Here is an 18,741-nt window from a genome sequence, read left to right on the forward strand (position 1 = left end):
TTCAGAGGCTGCTGTAAACCACTTTCTCACTTTCATCTCTGGGAAGTGCTGTGTACCCTTGAGATATTCATTTCCCCCCTCTCTCCTTCTCCCTCCATCTTCTACCTCCAAATATTCTTTCTGCTCCTTGCTTCCACAGAGCCAGGTAGCCCTGACATGCATTATTCACGCCGATGAGCTGAATGCCAATAGACAGGGATCTAAGGTCTCCCACTGAGGCACAGTGTGCCGGATCAGTTTTACACCAATTGCAATTGAATGATCAGAGCTCTCATGTTTTAAATATTTGGAAACCATTTTTGATTAAAAACTCCTGAAAACACTGATTAAATCTACATGGAGGAGTTTATTATTGGTATTGGTTCCTCATTTAGAGTCCTTATTTGTAACACAAGGTCCAAGGCTATTTGATAAACCAAGCCAGTGAAACAGCTCAAAAAATAACTAAAATTACATGAATTGCACAACAAAAAAGAAAAAAATACTCCCCCAAATACTTGAAATCTGCTTAAACCCACTGTGCTGGAAATTTAAAAAAAAAAAAAATCACCAAAAGCTGCCTTTGATCACATGCTGATAGTTGTACTTGCATGGAAGAACTGTAAGAAAAATAATTTATTCCAATTTGCAGTCTAAAGTCTATAGAAAAAGTGGTCTGAAGTGTGAAAGGATGAAAGCTGCTGGATTATCGTAACATATGTACTGTATGTTGGACATGTTAGCATCTGAAAGTAGATCTTATCTGGAGCTTGTGCTACTGAACAGATTGGCTCATACTATTTGTATTTAAAGGACATTGTTGCATGTTCATGTTTTGTTATTCTCCAAGTCAATGAGCTGGAGGGAAATTTCACACTGCCGAACCTGACACCAGCCAACCAACAAAATCCAGAGTCTAAAATTTACTCTTATTCTTATTAGGCTAATAGTTGAAGGCTAGTGTAGCAAAGGGCAAGAGCAGTCACCCCACCCGGACTCAAACCCGGGTCTACAGGGTACCAAACATGCGACTTTGACCGTGTAGGACAGCCAGTCACAACCAATGAGGGAAGTGGTGGCTGTTGAAGGCAGATGCGTGCGTTTGCGTCTTTGGAAGTAGTGATGTGAAAATCTGCCTATCAAATATCTCAAATCTGACTCCATTTTGTTCTAACCTGTGTTTTAGTTCCCCAATTCCCAATTCTACTTAGCATCCCAGGAATTCTTAGTTCGCTTTGGCTTGTAGGTGATCAGGCTACATAGTCCACGACGTAGGATACCGTACCAGCACATTTAATATAACTCGCTGCCGTATTATATTCTAAGTTATAGAATATACATTAGGCGGCCCACCTAGGGACTGCAGACTCGTCAGAATAGTGCCATACTTAAGACTGACTATGAGCGTAAGTATCAGTGGGTTTCGAGCGGTACGGCAAGAACATACGGAAAAACCTCGAATCCTGCTGCCTGCGTCGTTAGAAATGGCCAAATGAGAAATCACAAACAAAGGTTAAGGCTAATATTTTTATTAGTCCAAACTCTTCCAATTAAAATTATTCCAATCAATTAGAAATTCCCGCATTACAGTAAACAGCATGGCAGAGTGCAAATGATGGCAAATATACACAGCTTACCAATGCGGAGTCACGTGGCTATACGCTTGATGCGCAGGAGTCCGTGCTAACGGTGCTCCCTATACGGAGTCACATGGCTATACGCTTAATGCGCAGGAGGCCGTTCTGACGGGCTCCCTACATGGAGTGACATGGCTATACGCTGAATGCGCAGGAGGCCGTTCTGACGGGCTCCCTGAGTGAAGAAATCTTTCCCTTTATATACCCAAACCATAAGGAGTTGGTCAGCACATGAGGTGGGGTCATGGACAGAGCCCCACTAGGTTTTGTCCTTATCTGGCTATTGATTGGTGCCGGTGTTTATTCTTGTCCCGTTATTTGGGGCATGTGCATTAGTGTTCATTCTCTTATCTTGCTGAGTGGATTTTTAGACTAAGGGTTAGGAGACCCTCTACTGTTATAGAACTATCACCCCTTTGCTACTCGCATTGTATGGATCAAAATGAGACCAAACAAGACATGTGTACCTTGAACCAAACAGAATATACAGACATAATAGCTGATAGTTGCAGGTTGGGGTTTCACCACTGGTCAGGAGGAAGGGTCCCAGAGAGTTTTGGGATCATCAAGATCCCGTGCCCTCTGACTCTCTTTACCCCCTGGTGACCCATCCTGTCGTATAGTTCCTTGGTGTGGAGGAGTGGGGACACATTCCTTGTCTTTTATGGCCCAAGACTGCTTACTTGAGCAACAGTCCCTTATTTTAGTGTGCCACAGTCCGTATGTTGTCAGGCGTCTCCCATTCCCACCTTACAGTCCCCCCTCAGGAACCCAGCAGCGACAGTGGTGGTAGCTGTAGGGGACCTAGAGCCAAGGTGGTGCGTGTAGCTGTGCGCAGGGAGTGGATGAGTCGCCTGAAGTAACAGCATTGGATGATTGTGATGCAGAGGATGAGGATGCTGATGATGACGCACCCTCTATACACCCAATCCCACCAGGTGTAGGCGTATTGGGCAGAGAGGGTGGAAGCGCTGGTCAGAATCTTGGCTGTTTGTTTGGCCAGGTTTACTTCAACCTGCGCTTGGTAAAGGTGGTAGCCCGTTTCCTGGACCATCCGTTGGACAAGCTCCATGGCGTCCGTTAGGATGTGGGTACTTTCTTCATAAAAGGTGTCCTCCCACCAAGGGGAGGTCTCAGTGTCCATCGGCACTCTCCCTAGGATGTTTATCTGTCCCATGGTGAAGTCTTCAGTCACCTCGAGGCAGAACGTGTGGTTGGCTGGGCAGGTCAACCCTCCGTAGGAGAAGGAGTTCATTTCACTGACGACACACCACTGTGTGTGTGACACCTGTACAGCATCTGCATACCCATGCAATGATCGTACATTGAGCAATTTTGTGTTATTGTATGACAGAGGTTGTAAGGTATTGCAAGTACATATGATATAACTGGATGTTTCATGGCAACAGTTGCGAGTAGTAAAGAGGGATGTCGTACCTTTTATAGTAATATAGCCAGTAAGATGATCCCACTTAATGATCTGATCTTTTATCACCACTCCTAGGGAGCGTATGGTTGTTGAATTCAAAAATACTTGATCGGGATGTATAAAGGGAAAGGTTGCATAGAATCCTACACAACCAGTGCATTCATCACCATTGTATAGCATTATAGTTGTTAGGAGTTCTGCATAGTGGATGGTTTTCATCTGGCTTGATGCAAACCACCTATGCAAATCTAACGTGTCGATCAAATCTAGAAGTACATGTCTGGGGATTTTGCGTAGGCGGAGGTCGAGGATCTCCTGCCGTGCAGCAGTGAAAAGGTCTTGTGCATATGTTCTGCAGGCTAAGTCATGTTCGACGATTTGGGTCTGATTAAATATCACGTGGCCAAGTGTAAGCAGTGCTTGGGCATCTGATTTAACCGCTTTAATGATGTTTTCATCACCCTCAGTCAGATGATGGAAGCCGGTGGCTATTTGATTAGTCAACCATGCTGTGTATTGGGATTGTTTGGTTAATTTATATGTATTGGCAATGGAGTTACCTGTGCCAAATAAACCTGTCACGTCTGAGAATAGATCGCGTTTTGCCCGTGTAGGTGAAATTTGGACGGCTAGTCTGTTTTTATAATCAGAGATTAAATCGTCGATTCGTGACTGTAGCCATATATATGTTTTGTCATGTTCGTTACAGTGCATCATATATGCTGAGAGAACATTTGAGATATTATAGGAAACATGTGTCATGATAAGGTTTACATCATGTAGTAAGGTTTTATTAATGTTTCCTTTGATGAGGCCGCCTTTCGGGAAAGGGTACGTTTTGGGGCACTGTGTTGGTTTGTGGTAACCACAGGTTGTGAGGTTGAAGCAGTAGTTACTAGTCCATGAACAATTTTGGGGGCTAGTCCATGCATCCAGATTGGCCTTACACAGTCCAACACAGTATGTACCCTCTCTTCGATTTGTCCATACAAACGGCTTGGGTTTGTTGCGTTCAACTGTAGGGGAAGAAGTCAGGTTGAACAGTAGTGAGGTGTATTCCATATGTGTGGAATTATGTGGTCCTGTATGAATGCATTTATATAGGGCTGACCTTAGGTCCTTTGTGTTATAACACTTCTTAGGATCTAGGCCATTGTTGTTTTGGTCGTGTATGACAGTGAGACCACCAGTACCTTTATCATTATACTCCTCTAGCTGGTACCAGAGGGTGCGGTTAGAGTTAACTTTGTCTATTGATGTGTGCCCTGTGATTGTCTGGATGGGAAGACGGGTGGAACCTGATTTGCAGCAGATTTGTGCGGTGCAATCGGGGTCCGGTGCTACACCGGGAGGCCATAAGGCTGGTTCTCTCGCTGGGATTGTGATTGCGTTTTCTGTGATTGGCCCCTTAAAATGCCTCCACACCCATCTTCCACAACCTAGGTTGTGCATGGGCTGCACTCGCTGTCCCAATTCGATACACGTGGGCCCGAAGACCCTTCTGGCATCTGGTGTCCATGGGATCGCAGCAGCCAGTCTGTAAGACAGAATGGGCGCATAGACTTACATGTATGCGTTATGTGGTGGATGGCCTCTGAAATAATTTGCATTGGGTCATGTGATACCATCTTAGTTTTCGTCTTATCTGAACTGCTATGCAGCTGTTGCATACGGCCTTTACTTCATAAGGTCCGTGCCAACGGGGTGCAAAAGCATTCTCTTTGACGAAGACTCTGATCATGACCATGTCCCCTTCAGCAAATTTGTTTTCAGTGGCCGGATTAAACAATGTATCATTTATCCGGTCGGACTGTTGTTGCTTTAGGGCAGCATGCGCGTGTAGCACCTTGAGCCGTTCTTGCAGGTTGGTTAAGACGGTTTGCTGTGTTGCGAGTATGAGAGGCCCCAGGTCTGCGGGTGAGATCTCTGGGTCTATGGGTAATTTCATTATTCTCCCAGTCATTAGCTCAAAAGGACTAATGCCTGTAGCTTTAGAGGGAGTAGCTCGCAACACTGTTAGTACCGTCGGCAGGGCGTCAGTCCACTGCCTCTTATGCTGCGCTACCTGCTTAGCAATGTGCTCTTTGATGGTGCGGTTCACGCGTTCAACCATCCCGGAGCTCTGGGGTCTATACGGGATGTGAAATCTCTGTTGGATGTTTAGCATTTTGCACAGATCTTTCATTATTTGCCCTGTGAAGTGGGTTCCCTGATCTGACTCGATTTGGGTTGGTGCCCCCCAGAGAGGAATTATTTGGTTCGCTAGTACTCGTGCTACGGTATGTGCCGTATTATTGCGTGTGGGGATGACCTCCACCCATTTGGAGAATTTGTCAATTATCACGAGGCAATAGCGATACCCCCCTCTGGCACTGGGCAATGGCCCAATGAAATCTAGTTGTAGGGATTCCCAGGGACCTTTAGGGGGCTCTGGTCTGCGGAGTTTGGTGCGACCAGGCTTCCCTTGGTTAACCGCCGCACATATTGAGCATGATTTGCACCAGTGGTTAATGTCAGCATGCATTCGGGGCCACCAGAAATATCGTTGAATTAGTTCCAATGTTTTTTCTGATGAAACATGAGCATATTCGTGATATAGTTTGATGATAGGATTTTGGAGGGCACTTGGCACGACATATTTACCGTCCCGCATTACGATGCCTTCAGCTACCGAGATGGCTTGGTCCTGTTTTAAGTGCGGTGCAAGCTCTCCGTCCGAGACCCATAAATCTTGTTGGTATTGTTTGAGATCTATGGGGGTAGCTTGGACGGCACTTACGGCAAACGCAGATAGTTTAATGCGGTGCCAAGGCTCTCCGTTCCGAGCTGCTTGTTTTGCGAGGTTATCTGCAATGTTGTTATTGCTTTCGTGAATGTTTGGATCTTTACTGATATGTGCCCGCACTTTGACTACGGAGATCGGGTTATCGCGGGCTTGAACTGCTTCCCATATTGCTGTGATTACTCCGAAGTGTTTAATGGGTTTCCCAGCGGAAGTTAGAAATTTTCGCAACTGCCATTGGGCCATAAAATCGTGCACAACTCCGAATGTATAGCGGCTATCGGTATACACGCATAACGGTTCGGAATACGTTTTTATAGCTTCTAACAATGCGACAAGTTCGGCTTCCTGGGCCGACATGGAGGGTGGTAGCTTGAATAGTGCTTGGTGGCCAACATCCGAATTCGGAGGTTGAGGGGTCCAGAGAGCACACCCAGAATGGAACTGACCATTTTCCCAATATCGGGAGCCATCAATATATACTCTGAGCTGCCCGGGAAGTTCTCGGTCCATGACTGCACTCGGGGTCTCTAGCCCCGGTTCACAGGTGTGCGCCTGTCCCTCGATATCCCCAAGTAAATGTGGGAGAATCCTATCATTAACTGTGGTAATATCTCGAGCCTGAATGTCTGTTAGCCACCTGGCCAGTCTTTGAGCTGACACTCCTTTAATTCGGCCCTGCAACAGCATCTGAACCGGGGTGTGCATTGTATGCACAACAATGGGTTGAAAGCCTACAAGGGGCTCCGTTGTTGTAAGCATCCAGTGCACCGCCAGAACATGCTGTGTGCATGGGTCAAAACCCTGTTCGATGGGAGATTTCTTCCGGCTGTAATACGCAACTGGGCGCAGTTTGCCCCCATGGTCTTGCGCTAGTACTCTAGCCTAGCCATTATCGGGCTGCACTCCCGCCGGGTGGTATGCGATGGGCAGTAGTGTGGGTCGTCCTGGGGACTGACCGAGCGATTCCGACTAGTTGACCATGTGGCAAGGTCACGCGGGCTATTGATTGCTTGGGCTCGGGTACGGGCCCGAGCGGCACGCGCAACATCATTATTTATAGAGACCACAAAAGCCTCTTCGTCATCACTCTCGTCCTGTGGCCTGCCACTAACCGATTCCATGACAGCCTGTCGAATTGCGGCGACAGGAAAACCGGCATTGTCGCAGCATTCCTCAAGAGTCGAGGCATAGTTTTGGCCATGCTGTAACCTATTTTGGAGGCTAGCAATCTGACTTGCCATTGCTTCACCCTGCCTAGCCCAGCTTTGCTTTTCATAGGCGAAGCTGTCTATTTGCATGCGAAGTTTCTGCATTTCCTCCGATCTTATCTTCTCTAGGTTACGCATGCTAATGAGGGTTTTCTCGTGTTCCTCTAGAATTTGAAGGTCATTTCGGCGGAGCAAATACACAATGGCTGCAGGGAGGTTTTTATATTTAGCTTTGGATGCTAAGCCGCGGCCCTCCGAAGCATACCAATGTAATATTTGGCTATTATCCGCCGTAAGAGCTAAGCCCTTGCCTTGTATTTTAACAAGGACATCTTTCACAAAGAGTGCCAGGGTCTCCATGACTTCCTGCTCTACTCTTTCCCTATTGAGTCCTTGACCTGCCATGTTATATAGGCAATCAAAGTCCTAATTATTCTTAATAAATTTCCGGGTTTCTACGGTCCCCAGCTAGCTTGGGTATGTCGACCCGTTCTACCAATGTGTCTGTATGTGGTGTGAGTCCCTGAATGTCCCTCAACCTCCAACTAAAGAGTAAGAAAAGACCACTTACCTCAGGAGATGAGACCAGAACAGGGCGCTCGCCAACATACAACACATGTCCTTCCAAAGACACGCTAGAGATTACGCAATCACCTCACCGGTCACTGGAGCTGCAGACAGCGACAATCAGGTTGAAGTGATCACGTCGGGGTCACCACTTTGTAAGACAGCCAGTCACAACCAATGAGGGAAGTGGTGGCTGTTGAAGGCAGATGCGTGCGTTTGCGTCTTTGGAAGTAGTGATGTGAAAATCTGCCTATCAAATATCTCAAATCTGACTCCATTTTGTTCTAACCTGTGTTTTAGTTCCCCAATTCCCAATTCTACTTAGCATCCCAGGAATTCTTAGTTCGCTTTGGCTTGTAGGTGATCAGGCTACATAGTCCACGACGTAGGATACCGTACCAGCACATTTAATATAACTCGCTGCCGTATTATATTCTAAGTTATAGAATATACATTAGGCGGCCCACCTAGGGACTGCAGACTCGTCAGAATAGTGCCATACTTAAGACTGACTATGAGCGTAAGTATCAGTGGGTTTCGAGCGGTACGGCAAGAACATACGGAAAAACCTCGAATCCTGCTGCCTGCGTCGTTAGAAATGGCCAAATGAGAAATCACAAACAAAGGTTAAGGCTAATATTTTTATTAGTCCAAACTCTTCCAATTAAAATTATTCCAATCAATTAGAAATTCCCGCATTACAGTAAACAGCATGGCAGAGTGCAAATGATGGCAAATATACACAGCTTACCAATGCGGAGTCACGTGGCTATACGCTTGATGCGCAGGAGTCCGTGCTAACGGTGCTCCCTATACGGAGTCACATGGCTATACGCTTAATGCGCAGGAGGCCGTTCTGACGGGCTCCCTACATGGAGTGACATGGCTATACGCTGAATGCGCAGGAGGCCGTTCTGACGGGCTCCCTGAGTGAAGAAATCTTTCCCTTTATATACCCAAACCATAAGGAGTTGGTCAGCACATGAGGTGGGGTCATGGACAGAGCCCCACTAGGTTTTGTCCTTATCTGGCTATTGATTGGTGCCGGTGTTTATTCTTGTCCCGTTATTTGGGGCATGTGCATTAGTGTTCATTCTCTTATCTTGCTGAGTGGATTTTTAGACTAAGGGTTAGGAGACCCTCTACTGTTATAGAACTATCACCCCTTTGCTACTCGCATTGTATGGATCAAAATGAGACCAAACAAGACATGTGTACCTTGAACCAAACAGAATATACAGACATAATAGCTGATAGTTGCAGGTTGGGGTTTCACCACTGGTCAGGAGGAAGGGTCCCAGAGAGTTTTGGGATCATCAAGATCCCGTGCCCTCTGACTCTCTTTACCCCCTGGTGACCCATCCTGTCGTATAGTTCCTTGGTGTGGAGGAGTGGGGACACATTCCTTGTCTTTTATGGCCCAAGACTGCTTACTTGAGCAACAGTCCCTTATTTTAGTGTGCCACAGTCCGTATGTTGTCAGGCGTCTCCCATTCCCACCTTACAACCGCGACGCCAAAGATCCAGGCTCATTGGTATGGCAGTCAGAGCACATACTCAACCGTAGTGACGGCACTCCGTCACAGCTAGAAAAGCTAATAAGGCTCAATTGCAATCACAGCTTTACTGATACTGCAAGAAAACACTGACATTGTAGAAACTTGGGATCAGTAATTCATCTCAAACTTCTATACTGCAGCAAGAAATACCAATCCAATCATCTTCTCTGCTACAGGCTGTCAGGGTCTACAGGGACATCAGGCTGTCAGGCGAATTTTGCAAATCTTAGATTTTAATAACTACGATTGACCACCATCCCCCTTTTCCCACCACCTTCTTTTCTCTGGACACCAGCTGAGGAGGAGGGTGCTGAATTAGGCTGGGCCTCAGTTCCCCTAATTTACATCAATAGGCTCTTCAGTTTCATTGCTCTGCTAATCAAGTTTCTGCTTCTGACTGAAAAGGATTTCATTAAAAGGCATTAAGAGACCGGGAGACGGGAATAGGAACAGGTGGAAATGACTGTCATGTAACTGGCAGAGTACATTTCACAATTAGCCTTGTTAAAAATATTGTGAAAAAGTTGTAGAGGCGCATCAGCGCTGTGCTCTCAATTCGGCATGGATGCGTGTTAATAACACAATGTCACCACAAACCAAATCAAATTTAAAATTTGATGGTCTCTTTTCAACATGTGGGGAAAGGCGAGTAGTGGTCTTTAGTACCCATCCTCAAGATGCCCAGATCTGCTCTCCTCTACTGCAGCTGGCTGGCATTTTTCATGGCATGTGATCTGACAGTTGTTATTCTCTCAGCCTCTACACTCTGCTCTGTGGGCACAGGAATGTAATAAGTTTTTTTTACTTCATCATCTACTGTCAGAGAATAAACAAAGTGGCTGAACAGGTTACTGAGCAGAGTGGGCTAAAAGAAGTCATTTTCTCTTTATGTAAATACTGGCCCAGTTTACCATCTTGCCAACTAGTTATCAAGAGGCTGCAATTATTTAGAAAAACAATATTCATTCATTCAGTTAATCATAATAATAACATTATTCGGAGCTTTTGCCCAGGAAATGTTCAATCTGCTTGCTTGTATGCGTCACACTGGATGATGTCCCTTTGATGACTAGCTTCATTAGAAGTGATGTCACAAAGGCAGGGTGACACACTGACAGACAGTGTGTAAGCAGAGTATGTAAGTAAGTTCAGGTGAGTCTGGCATCGATCAGTGGGGCTGTGTGTAAACGGCTTAACATCTCCTCTCATCTGGCGGGCTTTACCAGCTCCTACGGCATCAGCCACGTCAGAGGGACTGGTTTCCAAGGGTAACCAGCGAGGCAACCAGAGTGCGGTGCACCTCAGATCAACACACGCAAACAAAGCCAGCAAGACAGAGAGCACAGGGAGTTCGGGTGAAACAAAGGCAGGCCGATCTCCTGTTCTGTCTTCCTCTAAAGACAAGGCTGATAGGTAGGAGTATGTTCCCCCCTCTAAAGCTCCGCTTCACCACTTTTATGACCCCACCCCGCACACACAAGCAGCAGGGTTTGTGAGCCTCACCTTGTCGGTCAGCAGCGGCTTAATCTCGGTCAGCTGCACATCCTGTAGCTCATCCATCATGGGGTCTGTCAGCTGTCAGTCACACCTGCAGGGAGGGGAGAGAGCGTGAGACAGACAGAAAAAGATCACGATTCTGAAGGAGACTCGGACAGACTTGTCCTTTTCAAGCAGATTTGGCAGACACCAGGACAGGATGTGTGTGCAAACGAGCTTTAGGGAACAGATTAATCAACCTGCAAAAACGAGGCTGTGACCTTATAAGGCACCCTACGAGAAGTTCAGGATGGTATGCAGTGACAGATTGGAGTCTGGAGTACGTAATGAATGCAGATTGCTTCGGTTTTCCTGCCCATCCTTCCTGAAAGGTCACGCTGCCTGCTAGCTTGTCCCCATATCCTCTGAGTTGCCACAGTAAAAATTAATGCAAATCCTACCGCTGGGATTCCCATTTTTCCTTCTCACAAATAATTACTAGCATGCAGGTGTGCAGGCACCTTCTACTCTGAAGGTGAGAGTTAAAATGAGGTTACATATGGGGGGGGAACGACTCAGCGCTTAAAGTGCTTCTCTTCACACAGAGATCATTTTTAGGTGAGCCTTGCTTGCAATATGCGATGGCACAGCTCTACAAAATTAGAAATGTCAATATTGGAAGACGAATGCTTTGAAGAGAAACACTTCTCACACAGGGTCCAGAAATCTTGAAGCCAAGCTTCTTACACAGCTCCCAGCTGAAGACGTTTAAGTGAAATGTAATGCGAGTGTAGTGGAAATTGGCTATTGGAACGGAGGGTGCGTCAGCCTTCAGAAAAAAGGAAGCTCCTCCACAGAGGCAAGCTGTTCTTTTCTTGAAGCCATTTACCCAACATCCAACCAACTTTCAGTCTTTCCTCTGTGTCTGTGACACAGGGCATGTGATAAAACTAACAGCCACATCGCTATGACTATGGGGGCATTTTCCATGGAATCAAGCATTGCAAACGACCCTGCCGACCTCTCTGCAGAATGGCCTCAAACTAAACTGCTTTGTATGATTTTCTAGACGTGTGTGGGTATGCATATAATACAACCCTCCTCCGCCAATAAACCACTGGTGATGGAGAGCAGCCCTTTGCCTTTGCTCTACAATGAGGCAGCAGGCCTGTGAAGCAGCTGCGCTGATGTCAGTTGACAGAAATACAAACGCAAAGCAATTACGCACTAATCAGAAAACTGCCTTGAGTAATTACACACAAATCAGAAAACCGCACAGATCATGTTGAGGAAGGGCCTGGGGGGGCGATCTGCTTAGGATCCTGCAGAAATCCGGATCAGCCGCGCAAAGTAGAAAAAAAAGAAAAACAAATACTCTGCGTGCTTCCAAAGATTTACGGGCCGTTTCAATCCAACACTTCCTCTGTGTCACAGGATCTGGGACAAGTGCAGGAGGACATCTAGGGCCTCGTAATCCCTGAGTTCAGATGAGAGGGGGCCCAAGACGCGTTTAGCCGGTAAGACAGGCAGGTGGTAGGTCACTGCCTCTTGCTTCCTCTCTCCTGGGGCTCCATCAACGACCCTCTGACTGTGGTGCTAAGTGGGCAGTTTTCAAGAAAGAAATCTGATTGTCCGGATCACAGAACAGGTTTCAGTTAAAAACCAGCGCAAGAAAACATTGAATCATTCATCTACTTAGGCGGTGAGTGATGACGGATTAGAACCACAGAGAAGTTGAGTATGAGTAGAGTGGGCTATTTCCTGTTAAACCCTGTCAGCTGTGATGGTTACAAAACGCATGTGCGCAAACAGGGACGCACACACACATACACACGCAAACATGCACACACACATACTGCATCAGGATTGACCTCATTACTCACATTCACAGAGGGTGAGCCACTGTGCTGCTACAGATGAGTCAGTGACACTGAAATAATACAGGGCCATCTTGCTTGAGGTACTGCCCACACACTTGCACACACACAGGTCTGTATTATCAATGTAAAAAGGAAAAAAAAAAAAAAGAGACAACCACGACTCCACTATCCATGTGGCTCTGAATCTGAGCTGGATTAATGAGCTGGCAACTTCTAAACACTGTTCAAACAAGTCGTTCTTTAGGACAGCAAGCAATGAAAATGATGGATGTCAAAGAGGCATAAGTGTGAAGAGATGGAGTACACTGCTGTGGTACTGCTGCTTGTTTCAGAGCACTATTCCAATAAGGGAAATGCCCTCTACCCCATACCTCTGTTACAACTCGAGCTGTAACTGTGCTTCTCCCCCCGCCTCCATGTCCAGACTGGGGGGCAATAGCGATAATTTTTCACTATGTTTGCAGGCATTCTGAGTCTTATAGATAAAAATAAAAATCAGGCCTAAACACCCAACTCAAAATCACTGGCCTTTCAACTGTATGTAAAGGTGGTAAATGGATGAGATTGTGATGAACCACTTCATGTAATGAAAGAGAAAGCAATCCATTTACTTCCATGGGGGACACATCACTTAGATTCCTAACTCAATTCCATGCCGGTGCACTGACAGACTCAGCGTCCTGGCCACATGTGCTGAAATAGACTCTCTCTAGGATCTTCTGCAGTTGCTATAGAGACAAATACACATCAGCAGAAGCAGGGAAGACATGGAATATTCTGTGCAAATGGAAAACAGGAAAACACGACAGGAAGGCAGAGATGCTACAACAGGAACCACATCACATGAGCAGAATAAAACATAACTGGGTCCACTCACTCAATATCAACCGAATTACACACAAACAAGGCTACAACTAAGGATGTGTATGACAACAAAGCCAATCCATGAGAAAGACGGCTTGAATTTGTTGAATTTTTTAATACAAAATATTTATGTAATCAAATGCATCATTTTATTAGAGCAAACAGAAATGAAATCAAGATTAATGCCTTACTTGACATCTTGATGCGCGCGTGTGCGCGCGCACACACACACACACACACACACACACACACACACACTATATAAACCCAAGCTCAACAAAATACATTACAGCCCATAAGAGCAACATTTTACTTGACAAAAAATAAAATTGTTTTAAATATATTCAGATACTCTTGTTTTAGAACAAAGCTAATACAAATAGCCTTATAAATATGAATAAAAAATATGAATAAGCTTTCAAATTGCGAGAAGCTTCATCTTTGGTCAGCAGCTTGCGATGCAAGCCCAGAAAATGACCAAGGAGCAGCCTGGTGAGCCTGCTGCCTGTGGACAATCAACCCTGCCACTGGGAAAGCACTGGCACCAAAAGAGGCAGGGACTTAGGAGCCTTGTGGCTTCTAGTGAGGCTGCTGCCTCTGCATCACAGCTGCTGTCCGCCATGGTGATTTTTGGAGATGAGCGTGCACTGGAGCTGTTGATTTATGATCTCATATATAGACAGCACAGAACATCCATTTAGCTACTCCTGTTTACATTTAATTCATCGAAACACGTCTAAGTACTGCTTTTGCTTGGGAGTGGCGTATGGCCATGCATTTGACAGCTTGGCCAATAGCGGGAAGACACATGGCAAATTCAGCCCTTCCTCACTGTCACTCTGTCCACTGCATCCGATTGCTTTGACTCAGCCAGCCAATCAACAAGCACAAAAACTGAAGTCCAACCTGATCCAGAGACGGATACGCTAATCAATTAATGCATACATGTTCAGACAGTTGAATGGTTGACTACCCAGCCTCAAATCTCCCTGAAGCGAGGCCAAAACGGACCTCAGGGAGCAGGAAACCAGAGGAGTGGAAGAAGCAAGAGATGGAAATGGGAGAGAAAGGTAATGAATGAAAGAAAGCAAAAAAAACAACAAAAAAAAAAAACAGCAAGAGCGAAGCAGCAGCAGGTGGGTTTCGGGCCAGAGTGCGGCTGAAATCACATTCAGCCGTAATTGTGGGGCTGGACGGGCCTGTCGTGCTACGGTGCGGATTATCTGAGGCCTGGCCGAGCGGCACAAAGCTGGAGCACCCCGCCGCTAATGGGCCAGACGCACCCTCTGCTCTCACACGCCGGCTTTGCCGTCAGAGTCAATTACTGCTCTCCACAGGAGGAGCTCCCTCTGCGAGCCGCGTGCGATGCCAGCTTATTTCAAAATGAAACGGCATGCTATTTTCTCAAAAAAGCCTGGGCTGCTCGAAAAGGGAGGAGAGAAAAGGCAATTTACTGGATTAAAGAAGAAAGCTACATGTTGCTGCTGTGCCACATTGGCTACGGGGTGCACAAAGTGGTCATTTTCTTTAGTGGTTTTCTTGTCACTCTGAGAACAAGTTTAGAAACCAAACTATGAGAGCAGATATGTAATTTAGTGGTTCCTTTGCTGTTCTCCCGCTTCACATACATATCATTCTGTTGCTTCTCCCCACCCCTCAGTCATGTCCTACTATCACTGCTCCCAACCCCTCAGTCATGTCCTCCTATCACTGCTCCCCACCCCTCAGTCATGTCCTACTATCACTGCTCCCAACCCCTCAGTCATGTCCTCCTATCACTGCTCCCCACCCCTCAGACATGTCCTCCTATCACTGCTCCCAATCCCTCAGTCATGTCCTCCTATCACTGCTCCCAACCCCTCAGTCATGTCCTCCTATCACTGCTCCCCATCGGTCAGACCTGTACTCCTATCACTGCTCCCCACCCCTCAGACATGTCCTCCTATGACTGCTCCCCACCCCTCAGTCATGTCCTGCTATCACTGCTCCCCACCCCTCAGACCTGTACTCCTATCACTGCTCCCCATCGGTCAGACCTGTACTCCTATCACTGCTCCCCATCGGTCAGACCTGTACTCCTATCACTGCTCCCAACCCCTCAGACATGTCCTCCTATCACTGCTCCCCACCCCTCAGACATGTCCTCCTATCACTGCTCCCCACCGGTCAGACATGTCCTCCTATCACTGCTCCCCACCGGTCAGACATGTCCTCCTATCACTGCTCCCCACCGGTCAGACATGTCCTCCTATCACTGCTCCCCACCGGTCAGACATGTCCTCCTATCACTGCTCCCCACCGGTCAGACATGTCCTCCTATCACTGCTCCCAAACATGTGTCGTCCTCCTAATGTTGGCCCATTGTGATGCAATTAATGGGGCAATTCGTGTAATAGAGCCCTACGAAATCTGGCCACAAATAAGGGTGCACGGACAAACACTAATATCTTGACAATATCAATACACTTCCCTACTGAAGTTTCAAGATGCTTGTTTTTTATGCAAGTACTAGAAAAATTACATTCACGGAAAGCTGCGCCTCAAGCTCTTTCCATTTAGAGTCACCAAAGTAAGAATAATATAAAAATAGCTGATCTTTAAGTGGAAACATCTGTACGTTCTGTACCTCAATGTCCTTAGTAATTTCATAATCAGTTCATTTCAGTTAACAATGTATCTTCAGGGTTCAAGCACTGCAAGAATATGCTCTTAATGACACTGACAATTTATTTTATTAAAATGGTAAGACAGACTACTGTTGGGTATCAGATCTGCAAGCAAACTAAGACACAGTGTTACTGGCCAAAACAGAGAGCCATTATAATTCAGGCCTATAGACGCCTCTGAACTCCTGGGGTTAAACTTATTTAAGAAGCTAATTTCCAGATCATTGTAAGCATTGTTTTCATATTAAATGTGTTCTTTCACTCAGCAGGACCATACAAATAATCTTCATAAGGGTCACTTACAACTCAGAATTTCAAATAGTAGCCCCTGGCAAAAGCACATTTCCTAATCTTATTTTCAGTTGGAGATACAACATGGTTTTGATATTACTCCTAATAAGACCTGCTGATCATTTGCATACCAATTTTCTGGCCACTGTATCAACTCCAAGGGTATAATTTCTGGGGTAAATAATTTAGGCTATGTTAAGACTCCCTACTGAAAACAGTTTCTATGACATAAGGAACCAAAGATCTCATCTCCAATGTAAAGCAGTGTGTTGACTGACAGCTGTGAGCTTTATGCCAAGCATTCTGAGTACTGCTTACGCTTCGCAGCGACTCAAGGTCTTAACATAACACTACCTTCAGTCTCATATATGAGTAGCCTACCTCAGTACTCCAGTAGAAAATATCCTGGGGTATTACCAATAACTCTACCTGATTTTTCTTGTTTTACATTTAAACTCCACAAAGGAAGGGTATACTTAGGACTTAGTGTCCAAACTAATTGTAATTGAGTCACTAATGAAGTAACTGCATTTCAAAAGAAAAGGTTAAACAAAGACATGATAATTCATTATGGCAACTGAATGGTTTGGTTACAATGAGAGCTGGATGCCTGCTTGTCTCACTCTAAAAATAGCTAAAGCTGCTGTTCTCAGCACTGTATGATGTGCAGTTGTAGTGACTAATTAATAATACATGGTGTACATTTTTATTAAACACATAAGACTGAAAACCATATTCAAAACCCAAGGGAAAGTGGATCATATAAGACCACAGCTATATGTATCCATTCTAACCATGATGCTCTACAAGTCATTTTCAAGGCACTGGACACACATTACCGTTACAGCTTCTTCACTGTAAGATCAAAGCCTTAAGCTTGAGCTGTTATTGAAACAAAGACTATTTCTATGCTAAAACTGAAAGAGTTGACTGAAGTTGACTTGATTTGAGTCCCGAGAGCCACTTTCTGCAGGCTCTTTAGGACAGCCTCAAGCCATTTAAATGTTTTACACAGAAAACCTACTAACAATGGGAACCAAACCAAACAAAACAAAACAACAACAACAACCACCGCCACACAAACAAGAGCAGTAATTAACAAAATCAAGTCTGTGCTAAGCTGTCTGAGGCAGGGTTTAATCTGCTGAAACAGCAGGGAAGTATTTCCGTACAAACACAGTGACATGTCGACGGGGTTCTACACAGCAAAAGAACAGCAGCTCAGATTGGGTAGGGTGGGTCACTGGATTCTGGTTTTACGTGAAATCCAGTTCCTTGAAACTGCTTGCCTGAATCACAGTTCCCAATCTTGACCTTTTGGCGCAGTTCATCAGCGTAACTGCAGCCGGCCTGGATTTGAACCAGTGACCTTTGGCACTACAATGCATGCACTGTCTATTAAGAATGCTTGACTGGTTGAAAGCCCTTTGGAAAAGTATGCGAGTATCAATGAACATTTGTAGGTCCGTGTACCACGGCTGCAAAGCCCATTAGCTAGAACTGTTTGGAAAGGTGATAAGGCAAGTCTAGGAAAACCCAGTAATTTAGGGGAAACAAAGGTAAGCATTGACTCCACTCAGAAAACATGGCAGAGGAAGTAACAGAATCTCAGCCTTTCGTGAAAAGCTTAGGACACACAGATTTGCCCATTTAATGAGTGCTCTTTGCAGTCCATCTGCTTAGCCACTGTGACCACCGGTTTGACTTTGTCCTCTGCACGCAGTCTCTTATTGTTCTTGTCATCCCCTGCGGGTGCAGTCTTTGCTCACGGCGACCCTGTCAGCAGGCCCGCAGAGCGTCAGGGACAACCCTGGGCTGCAGGAGCCGTAAAAGGGCCCGTCTTCACCGCTCCTTTCCTTTTCCCCGAAGATAGCGGTAATGACACCCCAATTATGTGCGCGGGGCTGTTCCTGGGCTGGCAGTCAATAGCGAAGACAGATGAAAGGCAGAGCTCCCGCCTCTGCGCTGGCTGCTGGAGGGCTGCTTTTTCTCCCTGTCCGAAACACAAAAGACGCTTTCCCTTTCAACATGCAGGATCCTCGTTTCAGCTGTGCAGCCTCACGCATGCTAGCACATGCACACGCACACACACCTTTCCAGCGGAAACAGCGACGTTCTGCTCCCTTAAAGCGCCCAGTATGGAACCCACCAGCTGTAATTAAAATGATTAGCCTATCTTTAATCTGCCAGAGAGTGTAATTACATTTTAAAGAACTGTGACAGGCTCATTTCCAGATTATTTCAACCCATTACACAGTTTTGTTCAAGGAATTTAGAGGCAAATCTCTGTTATAAATGAAATGAAATCCAGTGCCAGTGCTGATCGAATCATCAGATAATCACAACTTTATTTTCCCATCTGGGAATGCCTTCTTATGATATTTTGGGCACATGTGCCAT

General features: G+C 45.8%; 1 protein-coding gene across 4 annotated transcripts in view; it reads right to left on the reverse strand.

Annotated features, from left to right (window-relative positions):
- Positions 1 to 18,741, reverse strand: part of ndrg3b (ndrg family member 3b) — a 60,463-nt gene that overhangs the window by 32,612 nt on the left and 9,110 nt on the right. For all 4 annotated transcript variants that reach the window (XM_036532583.1, XM_036532587.1, XM_036532584.1 and 1 more), the window contains exon 2: positions 10,668 to 10,752. In XM_036532583.1, coding sequence (XP_036388476.1) covers positions 10,668 to 10,727 — 60 coding nt within the window. In that variant the 5' untranslated portion in view covers positions 10,728 to 10,752. The remainder of the gene's footprint in view (positions 1 to 10,667; positions 10,753 to 18,741) is intronic.

The sequence above is a fragment of the Megalops cyprinoides genome, chromosome 7 (assembly GCF_013368585.1).
Source record: "Megalops cyprinoides isolate fMegCyp1 chromosome 7, fMegCyp1.pri, whole genome shotgun sequence".
Lineage (NCBI taxonomy): Eukaryota > Metazoa > Chordata > Actinopteri > Elopiformes > Megalopidae > Megalops > Megalops cyprinoides.